Source organism: Octopus sinensis, linkage group LG1 (assembly GCF_006345805.1).
Source record: "Octopus sinensis linkage group LG1, ASM634580v1, whole genome shotgun sequence".
Taxonomy (NCBI): Eukaryota; Metazoa; Mollusca; class Cephalopoda; order Octopoda; family Octopodidae; genus Octopus; species Octopus sinensis.
In genome coordinates this window covers 208,082,327-208,103,356 of record NC_042997.1, presented here as the reverse complement: position 1 = coordinate 208,103,356, position 21,030 = coordinate 208,082,327, and the positions used below count along the sequence as shown (strand labels likewise).

Sequence of the window (21,030 nt, the reverse complement as noted above, 5' to 3'; positions counted from 1 at the left end):
TATAATTAGATGGTTGTGATATTCAAGTATGAGTGAGGAATAAGATAGGGGTTAGGAGTTAGAATGTAGATTTATAAGGTTATTGGGATTACCTAAGGGGTATTGTGGAAATGTACTGTATGGTCATTTAGGCATTTGGATTTGTGGTAGAATTTGAATGTGTGAAAAAAGCAGTGGTTGCATGTGCTTAGTGCCTCATTATGTTTATTTAGCAGTGCTTGAGAGTTGTGTTTTAAGATGTGAGGTGCCTCCTTCGGGCAAGGTTTGCAGGTTGGGTGTTGACCTTGGTAGGGAAGTCCTGAGTACAGTATGGACCATGATAGAGTATAGGGTATATTTGCATTTTTGAGATGATATATGTGGTTGGCGAGTGTTGTAGATTTACTATGTTTATCATATCTAAACATAGTACACACACACACACACATATAAATATATAATCATCATTGTTTAAAATCCACTTACCATGCTGGCATGGTTTAGTATTGTATTGCAAACCATAAGATCATTTGCATCGCAGAACTCCAGCAGCCTGGTTCCCTCCTCATTGTGGGAACCAAAACCATAGCCTCCATGTATGCCATGGAAGCCCCCTGCATATTGTCCAACATGTCCATTGAAGTCACCAGCCAAAAAAAGAAGGTCCCTGTCATTCGCCAACGAGGTATTCTGCAAGCAGGTGTCGTAAAATCTGACGACTGGCAAGCCAAATGGCTGCACTAGGTTCCAGTCTGATCTGGCAGAGTTTCTACAGCTGGATGCCCTTCCTAATGCCAACCACTCTGAGAGTGTAGTGGGTACTTTTACATACGACCGGCATGAGGGCCAGTCAGGTGGTACTGGCAACGGTCACGCTCAAATGGTGTTTTTATGTGCCACCTGCACAGGAGCAAGTCTAGTGGGATTGCCAACGACCTTGCTCAAATCTTGTTTTTCATGTGCCACCAGCATAGGTGCCAATAGAATGACATTCATAACAGTCACGCTTGAATGGTGCATTTTACATGCCACCAGCATGGGAGCCAGTCAGTGGCCCTGACAACGATCATGCTCAGATGGTGCTCTTACTACCCCACTGGCAAGGATGCCAGTCATGCTGTGCTGGTATCGAATTTGATTTTGATTTCGATTTCCCTTGCCTCAATAGAGCTTTGGAAGCAGAGTATAGTGTCTAATGAAGGAAAGGTATGCATAAGTGGGCTGGTTACACTCCTGGCATAGGCCACGGGTTATGGTCTCATTTGGCTTGCCGGGTCTTCTCGAGCACACCATATTTCCAAAAGTCCCAGTTACTAGTCATTGCGTCGGTGAGGCCTAATCTCAAAGGTCATGCTTCACTACTTCATCCCAGGTCTTCCTGGGTCTACCTCTTCCACAGGTTCTCTCAACCGCATGGGTGTGGCACTTTTTCACTCAGCTATCCACATCCATTCTCACCACATGGCCATACCAGCACAGTCGTCTCTCTTGCACACCACAACTGATGCTTCTTAGGTCCAACATTTCTCTCAAGGTATTAACACTCTGTCGAGTATGCACACTGACATTACATATCTATCGGATCATACTGGCTTCATTCCTTGCGAGCTTACACATGTCCTCAGCAGTCACAGCCCATGTTTCACTGCCATGTATCATGGCTGTTCATACACATGCGTCATACAGTCTACCTTTTACTCTGAGTGAAAGGCCTTTTGTCACCAGCAACGGTAAGAACTCTCTGAACTTTGCCCAAGCTATTCTTTTTCTAGCAGCTACACTTTCAGCTCACCTTCCTTCGCTACTGACTTGGTCACCTAGGTAATGGAAGCTATCAACTACTTCTAGTTTTTCTCCCTGGAATGTGGCAGAAGTTGTTCTCTGCACATTTTCAGAGTTTATTGCTCCTGAGCATCTGCCACATACAAAAACTATCTTCCCAGTTAGCTTTACTTTGACATTGCTGCACCTCTTATGTGTCCATTGCTTACACTTGGTGCAGATCGAGCAGGGCCATCTACCTGAAGGCGTTTGTGGTTTTCTACATTCCTACTTATCAGGACTTTGGTTTTAGACAAGTTGACTCTAAGGCCCTCCAATTCTAATCCTTGCTTCCACACCTGAAACTTCTCCTCTAGTTCTGATAGTGACTCAGCAATTAGAGCAAGGTCATCAGCATAGAGAAGCTCCCAAGGGCATCCAGTCTTGAATTCCTCTGTTACTGCCCAGCGGACTATGATAAATAGGAGGGGTCTGAGGACTGAACCTTGGTGGACCCCTACCTCTACCCTGTATTCTTCAGTGTACTCGTTGCCAACCCTCACCTTACTGACAGCATCCCTGTACATGGCTTGAACAGCTCTCACTAACCATTCATCTATCCCTAGTTTCCTCATTGACCACCAGATAAGGGACCGGGGGGACCCTGTCAAAGGCTTTCTCTATATCAACAAAAGCCAGCTACAGGGGCTTATCTTTGGCTAGGTATTTCTCCTGCAGCTGTCTTACCAGAAATATAGCATCAGTGGTGCTTCTGCCTGGCACGAAGCCAAACTGCATCTTATCCAGACTGACACTCTCCCTAATTAGTTGAGCTATGATCCTCTCCGTGACGTTCGTTACCTGATCCAACAACTTGATACCTCTGTAATTATTTGTATCTAAAGCGTCACCTTTACCTTTGTAGCAGTTGACTATTATGCTGCTACACCCGTCATTGGGTATGACTGCTTCGTGTATCACCTGGTTAACTATACGGGTGACTAGGCTATAGCCAACACTGCCAGATATTTTAAGCATCTCTGCAGTGATTCCAGATGGGCCGGGGGCTTTCCCTGTCTTCATACTCTTAATTGCTTTATCTACCAAGGTACTGTCAAAATGGATAGCTGGTCCCTGAGTGGGGTCGACATTGGCAACCTTTCATAGTGGCGTCTCCAAACCTCTCTCTTTGTAGCCTCATCTTGTGCAAGTGAACCATCATCCATACGGACACATTTCTCTCCTGCCACATCATGATTCTCTCTCACACACTGTCTTGCAACACGAAATACCTCAAGTCTTTGGTCCTCACGGCACAGAACATTGGCAAATTTTTTTTTATCTGCTTCCCCTCTGGCTAAATAAACCTGTCTCCTAGCTTCCATTCTGGCAGTCTGATACACTTCCCTGCTACCACTGTTCTTCCAGTCCTTCCATGCCTGTTTCTTTTCCTTGATGGTCCTGTCAACAACATTGTTCCAGCACCACGTTATTTTGGGTCGAGAGGGGACTTTGCACCATCCACAGATCTGCTCAGTGGCCCTCAGCAGATTGTCCTGTAGAAACCTCCAGTTGTCTTCAAAATCATGTGATGCTGTATCCCCTTCTATTTCATCAAAGGCTTCGAATAATATGTCTCTAAATCTCTGTCCATTCACAGGATCTTTAAGCTTCCAGACCCTTCTTGTCCATGCTGGTCATCTTTTGGGTATCCATTTAGCCCTGATCCTGAAGTTGCTAACTACTAGTCTATGTTGTGGGGTACATTCTTCACCAGGGAAGGTTTTGGCATTAATAAGCAGCCATCTTACTCTTTTTCTGGTGAGGATGTAGTCAATTTGGGTAGTGTACCTGCCTGAATCGTAGGTGACTAGGTGACTTTCCTGAAGTTAGTATTGCAGAACTCCAGCAGCCTGGTTTCCTCCTCATTGCGAGAGCCAAATCCGTAGCCTCCATGTATGCCATGGAAGCCCCCAGCATGTTGTCCAACATGTCCATTGGAGTTACCAGCCACAAAGAGAAGGTCCCTGTCATTTGTCAATGAGGTAGTCTGCAAGAGGGTGTCATAGAATCGGTCTTTCTGTCCATCACGTAGTCCCAACTGAGGGGCATAGGCTGAGATAATGGTTACTAAGCCAAGATGAAGTGCTAATCTAATCTTAAGTATTCTGTCGCATACTCTGACTACCTCGATTACCTTATCAACCCATTTCTCCAAAAGAAGTATACTCACACCCCTGACCCTGTCAGTGTTCCCTGCCCAGAAAATCTTGTACCCGTGTTCTTTGCCTGTGAGGAACCTAGTGGAACCTCCTCTCCACTTTACTTCTTGGAGGCAGCACGTATTGACACATCTCCCTAGACCTACCTTTCAGTGTGCCAACCCTGAAGGTGTGGGAGGTGTGAGCCCTTGAGACCCTGGGATGAGGGACAGCAGTGTCATGTACGTGAAAGGAAAGCTCACCTATGGTAGAATTCATAAACAAACAATAGCCTTCAACCTGCGTACACTACAGCATCCTTTTTAGGCACCCCCAGGTAGGGGTGGGGATGGCGTTAAGCCTTTAGAAGCGTTTGCGGGAGACAAACAAAGGACGACAGAGAATAGGAACTTCCGGTACAGGTGGAGGGGGTGGGAGGGCGGGGCGTACTGCGAGTGCATCTTCTGGATTTGTATTTGTATTCTTTCAGGGGAGTTATTAAAAATCGAGTAGGGGAATCTGAGTGCATGCGCTAGATTATATAGGGTGGTGGTGGAGGATGAGGGGGAAGTATTGGTGAAGCAAGTGATAAATGAAACAGAGAGAGGGAGAGACAGAGTGAGGCTTAGAGAGAGGGGGCAAACACGAGGGAGAAAAATATTCTTTTGTGATTTTTGGTAACAATTTTTGGTCAGCCAATCTGTGACAAAATTAGAGAAATAAGCGACGATGTGATATATATATATATATATATATATAATATATATATATATATATATATATAATATATATATATATATATGTATACATATACATATATATATATATATGTAAAGAGAAATACAATTGATTTTAAATCGATGAACGAGAGATATCTAGTTACAGTTCTTTAAAGTAAAGTCTATTTACCAACATAAAGTGGCAGTCCTGCTTAGGATGATATTACTACTGTTTAGCCCCAGGAAAACATAATTTCCAGCTGACTACCAGTACATAGTCTGTGTCTGTATACTATGTGCAAGGGAATTAATGGTCCCCTTCCAGCCTTGGTGGTACCTGCAGACCAATGGTTTTTGGGTAATTTCCCTTCCTTGGTACAGGGCAAACCACTGGCTGTACATATACATACATACATATATATATAACTGTAATATGTGACAATTATTTGGTAGCCATGATAAAACTCTGAGTTTCGGATGCCGGGGTGGAAATCCACTCTACCATCTCTTCAGTTACCTGGCCATCAGAAAAAATGCTATGAAAATTTTCATAGCATAACTGAAGAGAGGGTGGCGTGGATTTTCACCTCGGCATCTGAAACTGAGAGTTTTATCTTGGCTACCGAATAATTGCCACATATTGCATTTACAGATAAATTCCTCTATTTACATAATATCGAGGTCTCTTTCTTTCTTTTGTTGTCTTACTATTTTTATCAATATATATATTTATATATATATATATGCAAGGTCTAATGAATAAATATCAAGACTGGTGTTGTAAAAACAAAACTAGAACACGTACCAATTTTGCATTTGTTGTTGTTGTTGTTCTTTCTAAAGCCATGCCTTGCTCATAAGGGTCGGTTTCCCAGTTTCATTGGCGTATATGTTCCCCACCTGGACATGATGCCAGTCCTTTGTAAATTTAACATTTAATCTCCTTCAGAGTAATCCCCTTCAGAAGCCACACACTTAATCCTGTGCTGTTTCCATTGATGGAAGCATTCCTGGAACTCGTTTTCTGGGATAATCCGCAGCTGCCTCATTGCATTCTCTTCTTCGATGTCCTGGAATCTTTTTCAGTTCAAGCGTTTGGAAAGAGAGAAAAGATCTGGGGAATACAGTGGCAGTTGGATCTGGGGAATGCTGTGCCTAACCCAGAACTACATTTCCGCATTTTACAGAACATCACAAAATATTAGAAACAAAGGACACCGCTTGCATAACAGGGACACTCATTTACAGGAAACACATAATGTCAAGGCAAGGAGACACAAACAAATATGTATGACAGGCTTCTCTCATTTTCTACCTACCAGGGCTTTGTTTGGTCTATAGCTGTAGTTAAAGACACTTGCTCAAGGTGCCATACATTGAGACTGAACCTAAACCAAGGAAATTAAAAATAATAGCAACAGAAGCAGCATTAGTAACAAGAAGCAATCTTTATGTCCAACTAAATGTGGATGTTGTGTTAGAACACCAAATACTGCCTTATTTACCTTGAGAGGCCCTCTCATATGGACACACGGTCCATAAAAGCACTCATATTTATATTGTTGGTAGATGTCAGTCATCTGCTACAGGCACCAAAACTGCCAGATCACGTATTTTCGCTCTGCTCAGGTTCATCAGTGACAGACGCCCTGTAGCAACATGACAGCCAAATCTCTGTGTCAAAAATATATAGACACTGATGTCACAAATAGCCTGAAGGCTTATTAAATATAATTAATAGCAACAGAAGCAGTGTTAATACCAAAATGTTTTCTTTATGTCCATATGCTGTAATGAAGAAATAGGGGAAATTCCTGTCCACTGTAGAACTGTTTGTGAAGTTCTTTCTTTTTGAATCTTTTCTCTTTTCCTTTGTCATCTCTCTTATGAATGACCATGACCCTAATTGTTGGACCTCCTCCACCTCCTCCTTCTCCTTCTTGCTTACAATATGAAAATAATAACCTTGTACTCTGCTTTTGTGCTGTAAATATTCTTGGGGACACAAGATGCACCAAAGACCTCAACTTCAACATTCTTGATAGACATTTCAACAGCAAACACAAGACTCAGCAGTTTTAATCAGAATGGTGAGTGGAGAGAAGAAACAATACAACTTCAGCTACATGAAGACACCATGGCCACATGTTTAACTTCACTAACACCACATCAGTGGCCATGTGAGAGGTCTCTCTGCCACATCCACTATAATACCATGTCTCCCAGTAGACTGGAAGGCCATGGATGGAATATCTTTGATCTGAGTGATAAAAGTAATTTTCCTCATTTACTTATTACTGATTAGAAATAAATCATTAAATATTTTAAATATTTTGTTTGTCTTTTGTTAAATTAAATCTCTTCTCTTTAAAAAAAATTAAAAACTTAAACAAAAATGATAATCATGGTTTTGATTTTTACAGAAATTTGAGGAATATCTCCTAAATAAACCAGTAAATGAAGGAGCTCATTCAAAAGGTAAACAATTTGTTTGTTGATATTGAATATTATGGTGTCTTCTCTATTAAACATCACTGATTATTATTATTGTTATTGTTATTATTACCTTCACCTTAGCGAAGGCAGAGGTATTATTTTCAGTCATGTTTGTTTGTTTGACCATGGACAAGATATCTCAAGAACCACTGAATGGATTGAGATGAAACTTTCAGGGATGTTTGGTCTTGTGACTGGCATGGATTGATTAGATTTTGAGATTGATCCAGTACCAGATAAGGATTGTGGATTGTTTGTTATATTTACTTTACATGAAGTATTACGATCTTATATTGACTTTCAAGTCTTTCTCTTATTATCTCCCTTGAAAGTATGCTCATGGGTTCCACGTATGTTTTGGCAGCATTGCTGTTTCCAGAGGTTTATCTTTGTGTCTCTATTATTAATTTTACATGAAACTGATGGATAAAGCAATCAAACTACATAAACAAACGACAGCAAAACCATTCAGAAATTAAATAACACTAACGTATTCAGTAACAATAATAAATTTAATTGATTCTCGACAATTTTTAGTTTTATCAATTTTGAAAATATCACTCCTGTTTACAACCTCTTACCTTCTTGACAATTGCATTTCTAGGTCTGCCTTGAAGGAAACTTTACTCCTTGGACTCACATTTTTGTGCCCAATGATATTAAACCTCCGTTAACAGCACTGTATGGAATTCCTTTCCATTTTCTTTCTCATATGGATAAATCTTTTACTATAGATCTTAATGGTCATAAGAGACACTATATCAGTGGATAAACTAAAAAAAATGCCTTCATAGAGAAAGCTGTCCCTGTTCCCACTTCTGAAGGCACACACACATACAGCATTACAAACACAGCCTGCACACCTACCTTCACATTCCATGACTACCACTGGAATCAATCCGGTACCAGACAAGGATTCTGGACTATTTTTCCAGTTTTTTTTACTTAATTTTAGAGAGTGGTTGGTTTCATTTTTTATATTCTTGTTTGTGAGAGCAGTTGAGTTTATTTGAGATATTCTCATTTTAGAAATCATCTCTGGCTAATCGTTAAGAGGACCTTGGTGTTGTCTTGGTGGAGGTTCACGCTTTCTGAGTGTTCTTAATATTATTATTATTATCATTATCATTATTATTATTATTATTATTATTATTATTATTATTATTATTATTATTATTCAGTAGTTTTATTTTTATAGCGTGCTTTCACTTCACTACTGAGCACAGCTTTGTGTCTATTTCTTTTGCATTTAGTTTAACCCAGTACTTGCCATGAACGGGCTTTTCTTGCCATCGTTTTTTCATGGTCCGTTGCTGTTCTAGTTTTAGTTTGGTTTTCATTTGTTTTATAGCTTTTGTTGTTTCTTCTTCTTCTTCATAGTTGTCAGGTACTATGACTTCTTGTTTGTATTTGTCAGCTTCCTTAAGGACTGAAAACTGTTTTTTTGTTTTGCTCGTATTTTGTGGCTATTTGTATTAGTTTTCTTTGCTTCTGAAGTAGGTATTTTTGCAGTCCTATGGTGGTTATTTTATAGTAGTTTTCCAGCTGTATAAGGCCTCTAACACCTTCTATACATTGTATATATAGCCTTTCTATGTCAGATTTTGGGTGGTGCATCCTAGATCCTGTCATCATTTTTCTTGTTTTTTTTTCCTTTTGTGGTCAGTTCATTTAGTGTCCAGTTAAGGATATTGTAGCTGTAACTTATAACTGGGATGGCTAAAGTTTGTTTTTAGCATTGAGCTCTTTTTTATTATTATTATTATTATTATTATTATTATTATTATTGAGTGAGAGAGCAGTGCATGCTATCAAAGTCCTTTATATATTAACCAAATGAAGTAGATTGACAAATTTATTATTATTATACTACTACTACTACTACTACTACTACTAGCAGTTGGAAGGCTGGAAGCTTGACAGGTATTTTTGTTATCAAAACTACTGACTCCTTTTATATTATTGTTTAAATGGGAGCATAAGCCAATAGTCTTTGACCCCCCCCCTAAAAGAATTGAATAATATTGGGGCTTTGTGGCCAAATATTAGAATTTATGAAATGTTTATACATTTGCAAATGAAAAATGGTGTGGAGGTGTGTATCTTTCTAACGCAAAACAAACCAGTTTGTGCCAGCAGGAAACATCATGAAAATGCAATTTTCACTGACACAAGAAACAATTTCAGGAACAAAATTGATAACAAATTCAAAAGCACCACAGACTCTATGGATAGCGATAAAAGTATTCGCAAGAATAAAGAAGTATCACAACAGAGGAAAGCGACACAATGGAGAACACACATTCACTCGATAGTCGAATAGATAATGAAAATGTAACTGCCAACTCCCCAAACAGGAATAATGTGGGAAATGAAATGATAGCTGATATCAACACAGAAATTAACAACTCCAACAACACAGAGCAGAGAAGCATAACAGAAAAACAACAACAAAAACATCAATGAGAACACAACCAATACCAACGCCAACACGAGCAACAGAGAGATGTTTGTATTTAGGAGTAACAATAGCAGTAACAGCATGAACGATTCCATCACCACCATCAACTGTGAGAGCAGAACAAGGACCTTTGCAACAGCTGCGAAATGCCAACAAAAGTACTATGAGATAGACACCGCCAACAAAGAAACAGATGTTAACCCTGGCGCACAAACTCATCAAAAGAGAAAGAACCTGGGCTAACCTTGCAATCCCAGCCAAAGTAGAGGTAGAAACTGAGAAGAGAACAGTGAAGTATAAGTGTGTCTCAGTACAGACTCGGAGTGCAGAACAACACTCACACCTTCTTCAAGTGGAGATGGTACTGAGGTCAATCAAGAAGGGCCCTGAGTTTTGGCACCATCTCGGCCCTTTTTAAAACAGAAGAGCTGGCCATGAAGTATTCATTGGGACCCGGTAAAACTGACCAGCTTATAATGTGCCTGCCCTACATGGGCACCACAAACAATAAAAGTTTGAATCCCCAGAGTAACACAAGGTATCAATATCTGGAGGTGGTTGAGATGTGTGATTGTGGAGAGCAGCAACACCTTCCTCCTTAAAGTTCAACGGATGCAAAGAGAAGACAAGATTGGGATGGATTTGGAATTGCTAATCCAAATAAAACCATAAGCCTTGGAGAACATCCCAGACCATGTCTGCCTCAAAGAGGGGACGAAATTACATTTGATCACTGAGCGCTGTATGACTCATTGCTTTGCTTGTGGTGATGCAACACACCTACAAGCATGCTGCCCTCATCAAAACGTTACAGGGATGTGGGGACCTTCCGTTGATTAAGGCTGGGAAAACAAAAGACATCACCATGAACAACAGGAAAGGCGGCAAAAACAGCAACAATGGTGGCGGCAGGTGTAACAACAGCACCAGCAGGAAAACCGTCGGAGAGGTCAACCATGAAAACCAACACCTTGTAACCAGCCTCAACAACCCCACCACTGACAGACAAGCATGCAGAAAAAAGATACACATACAAACACGAATTCACTTGCACAGGAGAGCGGAGGAGGTTAAAACAGACACTGGTTCTACCACAATGAAAGGTGATGAGGACAGGGATCAGAGTAAACTAGAAAAACAACCGAAAAGAAGTCACAAAGGCAAGACATCTTACCCTGCACCAAAACAAGATAGCAAAGGAACTACACACACACACACACACACACCCAGACAACTCCTGCAGCATCACAATCATCAACTAAAGCGCCACAAGCACCAAGAACTCCACTGCAGACAGGAAAAAAATCCCAAAAGCAAACTTACACCACCAACGCAACAAGAACAGCAAAAAACAGTGACACAGGCAGCTCACTCTGTGTTAGTAAGGAGGGCCAGCAAAGAACTGATGGCCATCTTATCACAAAGGAGAATCATTGGAAAAGGTAGGGGGGGGGGAAGAATCTTCTGGACTAACACATGCCATGTGCCAAAAGACTTAATGATGGGGAGGATGGATTTGGACACTTTCCAAACAATTAGGGATGCCCTTCTAGACGATGTAGGAATCTCTCAAGTAAATGCCAATACAACGATTCTATAAGGGTTCCCAACGCAGACCAACAAAGAAATAGAGGTGGGACCACGTGATCTCCAACAGCACCAGGAGGTTAAGTAACACTCCTCATCTTTCTTTCCTTTCTTTTAGGCCAATATGGCAGTGCTAAGAGTGGGTCGCATTAATGTATGTGGTGAGGTCATCCTGGAAGCAAGGTCACTTGCTCAATGACCTCAGGTGGCTGAATTTAAATGTAATAGCCATCAGTGAGACCAGCATCATGGAGGCACACACCTTAGTACCCATTTTTGACTATTTTGAGATGTTTGCATCTCTTAGTCAACCAGGAATAGTGGGTGGGTGTTGTTCAGGAAAGGCCTGGATCTTGAGATACAGTTGGTCTTCCTGGACCTGGAAGGCAAGTCGGTGGTCCTGGGCATGAATGATAATTGAGACAGTGCTTTCAGACTGGTCACTGTATATCGGGACAGCTGAATTTCTGGATCGAACAGCCGAATTTCTTCAAATCTTTTGATGTTTTTCTAGGGTTGTCTCACTCATTAGTGTTAGTGTGCGACTGGAACACCATCTTGGATGCATGTGTGTACTAGGCATGGCTAATGGATAGGAAAATGGGTGCACAAGCTTTGCAAACCTACTCAGTTGTTTCCACCTGGCTGACAGGTCCAGACTGGATTTCCTGATTGCTCCAGTGTGGACATAGGTAAACAGTGTTGGATATTTTGTAGGCCAGCAGATAGGGATAGCAAAGGCTGTCCACAATTTGAACTCATCAGCTACACAGATCACAAATTTGTGATCTGTATGGTTGACCTAGGGTCAACCATACAGATCTGTATGGTTGACCATACAGATCTGTCTGGTTGACCTGCTTCATAGGCAGGGTCCCGGATACTGGAAGCAGAATACGTCCTTCCCAGCACATTAAGCTTTCAGATACTGACTTAGCAGGTTGGTCCATCGAAAGTTGACAGGTGCAGTTGTCAACAACCGATGGTGGGTGGCCCTAAAATGGGGGGTTACAGTAGAAGTTGTAAAATTTAGCAGACAACTAGTGATAAAGAAGACTAGAGTAGAGGGAGATCTAGTTAAGATATTGGAAGAGGCACTCAGTAGAAGCATAGTGACCGATGTGCTGGTAGCGAGATTGGTTCTGAACCAATTCTTCAACACCAAGCATAAAGGTTGCATTGTGAGAGCTAGGGCACATGCTCTAAAACAGGAAGGAATGAAAGCTGTTCGATGGCACTGGGTGGCTGAGGTGCTATGTGGTAATGAAACTTCAGTTCAGTCTTTGAGAGGTGGGACAGGTAGATGCTACACGAGTGCAAGCAGATTTGTGCAGAATTTCAGTGGCACTTTGCTGAACTGTATGGGACATGTGGTAGTCTGGAGGTGGAGGTGAACTTCACTTCCCCACTTGATGCTCTGTCATGGCTTTCATCCAGGAAGGTTGAGTTCTGCAAAATGCCAATTACAGCTGAAGAATATATGTGATGCATTGGCTAGTTGCATGAGGGAAAAGTCTCTGGGATAGGATGGTTTGCCCTTCAAGCTTTATATTCCAGACTAGTTTGGTGAGCTTTTGTAGGGTGTCTACCGCAACTGGCAGCAGAATGTAAGAATACACAGGTCTGTGAGCTGAGGTGTAGTGGTACTACTGAGAAAGGATCCAAACAAGGGTGACATTGTTGATAACTTTAGGACTGTAACTCTGCATTTTTCAAAATTTTGACTAAGGTTTTAGCAAAGAAGTTGACACTTGTCATTGACAGATTGGTGGGTAATGTGCAGCCTTGCACTATTCCCAACAGATCTATCCATGACAACCTCTACCTCATGCAATACATCATAGAGAAGGTTGGTAAAGAACCTGGCATGGGAGGGGCCCTGATCAATTTGGATCAATTGAAAGCTTTCAAATGGGTTTACCATCAGTACTTGGAAGCTGTCCTTGAAGCAGCTGGTTTTGGTCCTGTTTTCAGAGGCTGGACTGCTACAATGTACAGCGACATCTGTTCGGAGGTCAAAGTAAATGGCCACATGTCGGAATCATTTAGCATCGCATGCTTAGTCTGTCAAGGATATCCACTCTCACCCCTTCTCTACATACTGGTACTCAAGCCATTACTGCAGGTGTTGGATGTTTCAAGGGGCTTCCCTTGTGAACTAAGATACGGAAAGTTCATATGCGGCCGATGTTACCATGATAGTGTTGGATGTCTTGGAAATCAAAATGGTTGACACTATCCTAATGGAATATGAAGCGATGACAGGAGCAGTGATTAGCTAGAAGTCAGTGAGCCTGCAGCTCGGCTCCTGGAGAGGCAGGCCCTTGCCGAGTGACAGCATTGCGGGGTGTTTGATGGAAGGACTGATTAAGTTGGTCTGGCTTGATGTGGACCTCCAAGTGGACACAAACTAGGGTGAAATGACAGACAGGGTAACCAGTCTCAACCACAAATGAGCGGAGAGGAAGCTATCCCTGAAAGGTCGGGAGGAGGTGACAAATACGTACATCCCATCCATCATATACTACTACCTGACTGTCGACGACCCATGCGCTGCTTCATAGCTGAACAGGCTGGTGGGCTTCCTCTTCTGCTTCCTGTGGAAGGGGCATGTACCACTTGTCAGATGATCCATTTGCTGTCAGAACTCATTGCATGGTGGACTGGGTATGCTATGGCTCATGATGCACAGACATGTGCTGAGGCTGCAACATCTCCAGAAATACCTGAACAGTGAGTAGGTGTGGTCACCATTTGTTGGATGCACTTTTCCACAGATTGTCTCTTTGATGGGGCAACAGTCCTGGATCAGGCGTAGACCGAAGAAGGATGCTTAGCACCTAGAGTGTCTCCATGTGCTAACAACCCTTGGCTAGTGGGGTGATGCAGTCAGTGGAAGTTCCACTTTGGAGTTCTATAGGGGATTAGTAGATGGCAAGAGGTGCGACGTTGTCACAGAGGTTTTGGGTGTTGAGAGGGATCCACTGGCTGGTCTCTTTCAGAAGATTTTTGGGCCAGGGCTTATGGACAACTTCCAGAAATCCATGACCTGGCAGTGCTACCAGGGGGGTCTGCCAGTTCACAATAAGCTCTACAGGCACAGGTGTGCAGTCAGATGAGCATGTATGAGATGCCAGTGGAGCAATGAATCCGTTCTGTATGCTCTCCTACAGTGTCCACGCATTGCTGACTTATAAACTTTTGTCAAACAGTTATTGTCACATGTAAGACAGATTTAGCTATCATCCAAGTCCATCATGAAGATCATCCCACCTCTTTCCTTTGGCTGGGAAGGACAGTTTTTCTCTGTGTGGTGGCTATTGAAAGTGGTTGTGTGGTGGACACAATTGAAAGAGTTGAAGACAGGTACCTTCCTCTTTGGCCAAGGCCTCAATTGACCTTTCAAGTTCCTCCTGCAAAGGAAATTGAGACTGGAGGGGTAAGAACTGTCACTCAGTAAGTTTGTTGAAAGGTGGGTGAATATGTCAAGAATGGCCCACGTGAATGGGCCTACTCTAAGTGTGGGTCTGTAGGCCGGATGGAATGAGGAGGAGAGGGGTGCCTACATGAGGTACCTTTGGTATTAGGGGGTCCAAAGGGTGTGATGTTCTTTTGCTCACTCTTCGGTGGAACTCCTCCCTATTGGAGAAGAACATTGTTCGTTTAATCTCTTTGTTAATTGTTGTTTTGTTTTGCTATTTAGACGTTTAACCCCACTAACCCTTGTAGAATCATCCTTTATGTTTTGTATTTAGCCTTGGTAGCCAATAAAGAAAGTATTATTATTGTTATTATTATTATTATTATCATTATTGTTGTTATTATTATTATTATTATTATTATTATTATTATTATTATTATTATTATTGCCATTTTGTCCACAAATTTTGCACTTATCACTTTCTGCTGTATTGTCTATTCTGTATTTTATGTAGTTTGTTCTTAGTGCTTCCTCTTGGGCAGCACAGACTAGAACCTCTGTTTCCGGTTTTGAATCACTTTTAGTCATCCACACCCATCTTTTTTCTCTGTCTGTCTTATCTTCAACATCTCTATCAAATTGTCCATGCATTCTTTTCTTTACCCACCTATTTTCAATTGCTTGTATAGTGCTTTATCTTTGCAATCTTTCATTCTACACAAGCCTGACCTTTTTACTTTTTATAATAGCGATTGTGTGGCATTTTTTTACATACTATGCTATGTTGTTTTCTTCTGCTCTAATGCTGTGTTCACATCCAATAAGTCCTCTTCCCCCTCTTTTTCTTGGTACATACAGTCTGTCTGTGTCACTTTTTGGGTGGAGTGTCTCATATCTAGTTAGCAACTTCCTTGTCTTTCTATCTCAGCTGTTTAGTTCGTCTACTGTCCATGCGATTATCCCTGCTCCATATCTAAGGAGTGAAACCACCCAGGTCTTGATAGCTTCGATCTTATTCCGTCCACTTAATTTCAACTTTAGGAGCAGTCTCAGTCTGTGCAAGTACTCCACCTTAGATGTTTCTGTCATTTCTTTCTCCATCAGTTTATCCATTTCCAAAATCTCCAAGTACTTTATAGCCTGTCTCTTCTATCTGCTTCACAAACCCCCCCAACGGTATTGTTAGTCCGTCCATACATTTGATTTTGCCTCTCTTCAATTCTAACACACCACACTTTCTCAGTCCGAACTCCATTCTGATATCAGCACTGAATGTATACACCATATGAAAAGATGGAACTGACTTGGGCTTCATCTTTACCAAAAAGTTTGAGTTCATCCATGAATAACAAATGGTTGACTTTTTGCTGGCAGCTTTTGAATACACACCCAGCCTTTGCTTTCCTCAGAATCAGTGTTAGTGGTATCAAGCACCTTACAAAGATCAGTGGGGACAGACAGTCCCCTTGGAAGATGCCCCTCCTAATTTCTCCTGTCCCTAAACTTCTTCTGTATACTGTCAGGTCCGTCCTCCAATTCGCCATACTTTTACCAAGCAATCGCTCAACACTTGATGCATTACCAAATAGGTAATCCAAGAACGTGGAATCATAACATATGCCTTACGATAGTCGATCCATGACATAGCTAAGTTACTTTTCCTCTTCTTGCAGTCTCTGAGTACATTTTTATCTATCAGGAGTTGATCCTTGATACTTCTGCACTTATACTTGCAACCCTTCTGCTCATGTGTGAGGACTCCATTTTTTTCCAGACGTTCTTACATTGACTCTGCGAGTATTCCAGTCGATAATTTCCACATAAGTGGCAAAGAGGATATTACTACTAGTATCATCATCATTATTACCACCATTATTATTATTATTTATTTATCTAAGCAATTTAAATACTGTGTAGTCGATGTTTTGTCCATGTGTGACTTGTATACACAGTCGTCGGTACATGTGTGGAGATGAGAATGCATTTGTGATCAGTTGAGGTTTATATTTGTACTCACAATTTGTGTAGGGATATTGTAGTTCCACCTTTTTACGTTATCTGTTTTATGCTTGTGTTGTGGTAACATGTCTAACAGCAATTATCTACTACATATGTGGAAAATCGGTGTTTGTTTGTTTGTGACGTTGTTAGCTAACTCCTCCTATATCGTTTTATCAATTTCGATGAAACTTGATGTGTGAGTAGAACTCATGCCTGGAAACTCCGAGACATACTTAGATTGTTGAAAAAAATTGATAATGCAGCCCCTGGAAGGGACCTTTATATCTACCTCATATGACTACTTTTTTAAACATCCAAGGGAAATAGCCCATAGCACCTATACAGTATTTTTTTAAACACTCAAGGGAAATAACCCATTTCAGTGTTTATGTTCGAATACTTTGAATATTGATTTTTTGTGTGTCCTATTTCTAATTTTTGCAGACAATATTACTTTTATACTTTATTTGACACGTGAGTAGAATTCATGTCTGGAAACCTCGTGACATACTTAGATTGTTGAAAAAAATCAATAATAGGGCCCTTCCAATGGATCTTTCAATCTACTATATATTACTAATATTTTATTTAAACAATCCAAGGGAAATAACCCATACCACCTGCAAATTTTAGCAAAGTGATCAATATTTGATTCTCATGATCAGCTGACCTAATTCTGCATTTCACTACTCACAGTTTTGAACTACTAAACATTATTATTGCACTTCCTTTATTTGAATCTTAAACCTTAAAAACTTCATTCATACATTTCTATACATACATACTTACTTTTTTGAATGCCCATTACTCCGATAATTCCGCATTTTTACAGATACACTTTTTCCATGACAGTACATAAATTTTTTTCCACACAATATTTGTAGTGGCTTCATGCTGACATAGCATGGATTCGATCCTCAATTGCCAAATTTCACTTAACACTTCAACAACTCTTTTCTCACGGTAAAACAATAGTTTTTTACTGTGAATGACAGCAGTTATACATTTCTCAGATGCCTTCGCTAAGCAGAATAATGTCTTTGTCCCTTGCCAACATCCGACAACCTCTTTCACCAACCTCCGACATTCTTTCTTGCCAACCTCCGGAAACCTCTCCCTCCTCCAGGAGGAAAGTACACCTTTTGTTGCAGTTATAACGAAATTGCTTTCTTATATCAGAGTAATAAGGCATTTCAATAGAACATCTTTACCCCAAGGAATTACCGGGTACAACAGCTAGTGCTTCATATATGAAAGAAACATTTTGCTTTAACAAATTTTATTATTATTCTTTTTATCACAGTCTTGCATGCATAGTGGGCTTGCTGCACACTACTTTAACATTTCTACTGGGCACTCTATTCTAATTTCCTTTATACTTCCCTTGATGCCTTCCAGAAATGTCCCCAAGGACCCAATAACAATTGGTACTACTTTCACTTCCATCATTCCTATAGCCGTACTTTGATGATTGTATATATGTACTTTTCTTTTACCTTCGTCCTTGACTATCCATGGGTCAAAGGGACATGCAACATTAACTATGTAGCACATGTGGTGCATCTTCTCCACAACCACTGGGCCCAGTCTTTTTTTATGCTTTAGCACCTGATCGGTTTGGATTGAGAGGTCCCAGAGGATTTTACAAGTCTCCAACTCCCCCACTCTCTGAAGCTTATACTCATCCCATGTCTTGCCTCTCTCTAACCCCCACTTTTCATACAGTTTCCAATGTAGCACTTTCACTAATTATCATGTTGCCACAATTTGTAGTGGCACAATTTGGGCAAGTCTAAGGCATTCATTCATAATGTGGGTAATGGTTGTAACCACTCTGTTACAGATGCGGCACAGCAAAGACACTTGCTCATTCCTAAGGTTCACCCTTTAATTCATGGCCAAAGTTTGGCCTTGCACTGCCAGTATGTTGCTGCTCTCGGCCTCTTTTTTTCAGTGTTCCTTTCTTCAGTCAATCCCATTTAGGTTTTCCTGCAACTTCTGTTGTGGTTACATGGAACTAATTATGTACTCCCTTCTTCACGTCCCTTTTGTACTTCTTTCATTGTTTTCCCTTTTTTCTCTCTGCTCTCAATACTCCCTCATTCCTAGCTGCCACTAGCAAGGTTTCCTTACTTTCGGCTAGGTATCTCGTCCCTTTTCCTCTTTTTGCTCTCTTCGTGTCTAGGTGATCTGTGTCTGCACATGGATGATGGCTTCCATGCATCATCGTTATGAGCTTTCTTGTCTTCCTCTCCAACTCCTACTCTGTCCACTTCAGAATTCCAGCATATTGCCAAGTTCATTGCCAGAGTTATGTTTCTAGCATTTAGCTTTGAAACCAATATTTTTCTCACTTACCACATGCTGCCACAGCTAGGACCACAGCCAAGCATATTGCTACGAAAAGAAAACCAATTAGGGAAAATAAATTGTGCCTCTATGAAAGTCACTAACACCTCTGTGAACATGGCTTGGCCAGTCAGATCAGCTGATGTATAACCAAGGGCAATGGAATCTTCCCACCAAATAGTCTGGTCAAATGGTTTTCAGGAAACCATGTTGGGCATTATAAAACTGCATTTTAAACAGAATGACCTCTGATACTATACACAGATGTTCTCACTTTTCTTTTCTGCTTAGAACAACCTAAAGTGCTTCTCAAAACTGTATCAGTCAGTTTTGTGAGAGAAAACATTTTCATTTTTTTTTCTGTTTAAATATTTTCCCAGTAATTATGAACTGTCTTTGTATTAATATTGAGCAGATTATACAGTGAAACTTGTATTATTTCTGTTCAGTATCATTTTGAATGTTACTTCAGCAAATAGAAGAACATGTGGAAATATGTGGGCGTGACTAAAAGGTCCACTCAGAACCATATATAACAATCCCAAGACCTCCTTTAAGGTCTATGAGAGAAAAATGCCACATACATGGCTACGCATGTTATGATTGCCGAAGGAAAGTAATCTTTACTTCAATGGTAGCAGAAGGGAAGTCTGTGCCTTGCCAAAAAGAGAAACTTATATTTAAGAACTCTCACCACCCAGATGCTTAATTAAAACCAAATTCCACTTTGCTGCAGTTACTCCTCACTCAGAGATTTTGAACAAGTGGCATAACCAATGATGGAATCCTCCTCTCTAATTGTCTTTTGCAATTAGAGATGTGGCACTTGCTGTCAGAAACCATTGCCCTACTTCCAACTGCCACTCTGATGAGCACAGGTTAGATGTTATCTGTGCAAAACTGATTTGTAAGATTGCTGTCAAATGGTTACAGCAGCAAAGTAGGACCGTAGTTAGAAGAGTAATGGAGGGATGGGTGTTAGGAAGATGAGATGTGGTGAGGGGATGCTTCACTGGGACAGATGGGGTGTAGGGCCAGCATGGACAGGAATATATATAACAGTTTTGGGGCATGACTTTTGTCTATGACGGATGTGTCTTTACATATCATTTTGTTCCACTTGGCCAGCATTGGCATCAAATGTAGATGGGGATAATGCTGATGATGGCATGCATATACGTATGTATATTCACCATCATCATTTAGCATCCATTGTCCATGCTGGCATGGGTTGGACGGTTCGACCAGGGCTGGCAAGCTGAGGGCTGCACCAGATTCCAGTCTGATTTGGCATGGTTCCTACAGCTGGATAACTTTCCCAACAATAATGTAATGGGTGCTTTTATATACCACAGCATGGGTGCTAGTTACATGACACCTGAATCAACCACATGGCCTCTATGAGGCACAACATCCCAAATGGTACTTTTACGTGCCACTGGCATGGCTGGCAGTTAGGTGACACCGACAAAGACACACAAGCTATGATTTCACTTGGCTTGACATATCTTCTCAATTTTGGCATATTGCCAAAGTCTTGGTCACTAGTCATTGCTTCCATGTGGCCCATCATTGAAGATTATGCTTAAGCACCTCATTCCATGTCTTCCTGGCCTCCCTCTTCTACAGCTTCCTCCACTGGTAGACATTGGAACTTCTTCAGATGTGGTGTCACAGTTGTCTCTCTTGTACACCACATCTGATGCTTAATATGCCCAGCTAAGATGTATATATATATATATATATATATATATATATATATAGATTGTTAATATAACATATAACAGAATGAGAAGCACACCCTAAAGAATAGAGCAGACTTTATGATTTAAAATCTATATCCATGTATGTATGTATGTTGATATTTGTTTATTTTCAGCAACCCCTTCATCAAACCCATCCCTTCCTGATCTACCGCAGGAATCATCCTCCATGACACCCAGAACTAATGTGACACCCAGAGAAAATGCTGGCATCAAAATAAACCTAATGATTGATTCAATTTCTAATGCATCTGTGAGTAAATAGATTCATGTAACTTATTTATATTTAATT

The 21,030-nt window shown here is 40.9% G+C and overlaps 1 protein-coding gene across 1 annotated transcript in view; it reads left to right on the top strand.

The window, feature by feature from the left end:
• Positions 1-21,030, top strand: part of LOC115217639 (protein mono-ADP-ribosyltransferase PARP14-like) — a 231,251-nt gene that overhangs the window by 111,366 nt on the left and 98,855 nt on the right. The window contains exons 9-10 of the mRNA XM_029787393.2: positions 7,084-7,138; positions 20,855-20,991. Of these exons, the coding sequence (XP_029643253.2) occupies positions 7,084-7,138; positions 20,855-20,991 (192 nt within the window). The remainder of the gene's footprint in view (positions 1-7,083; positions 7,139-20,854; positions 20,992-21,030) is intronic.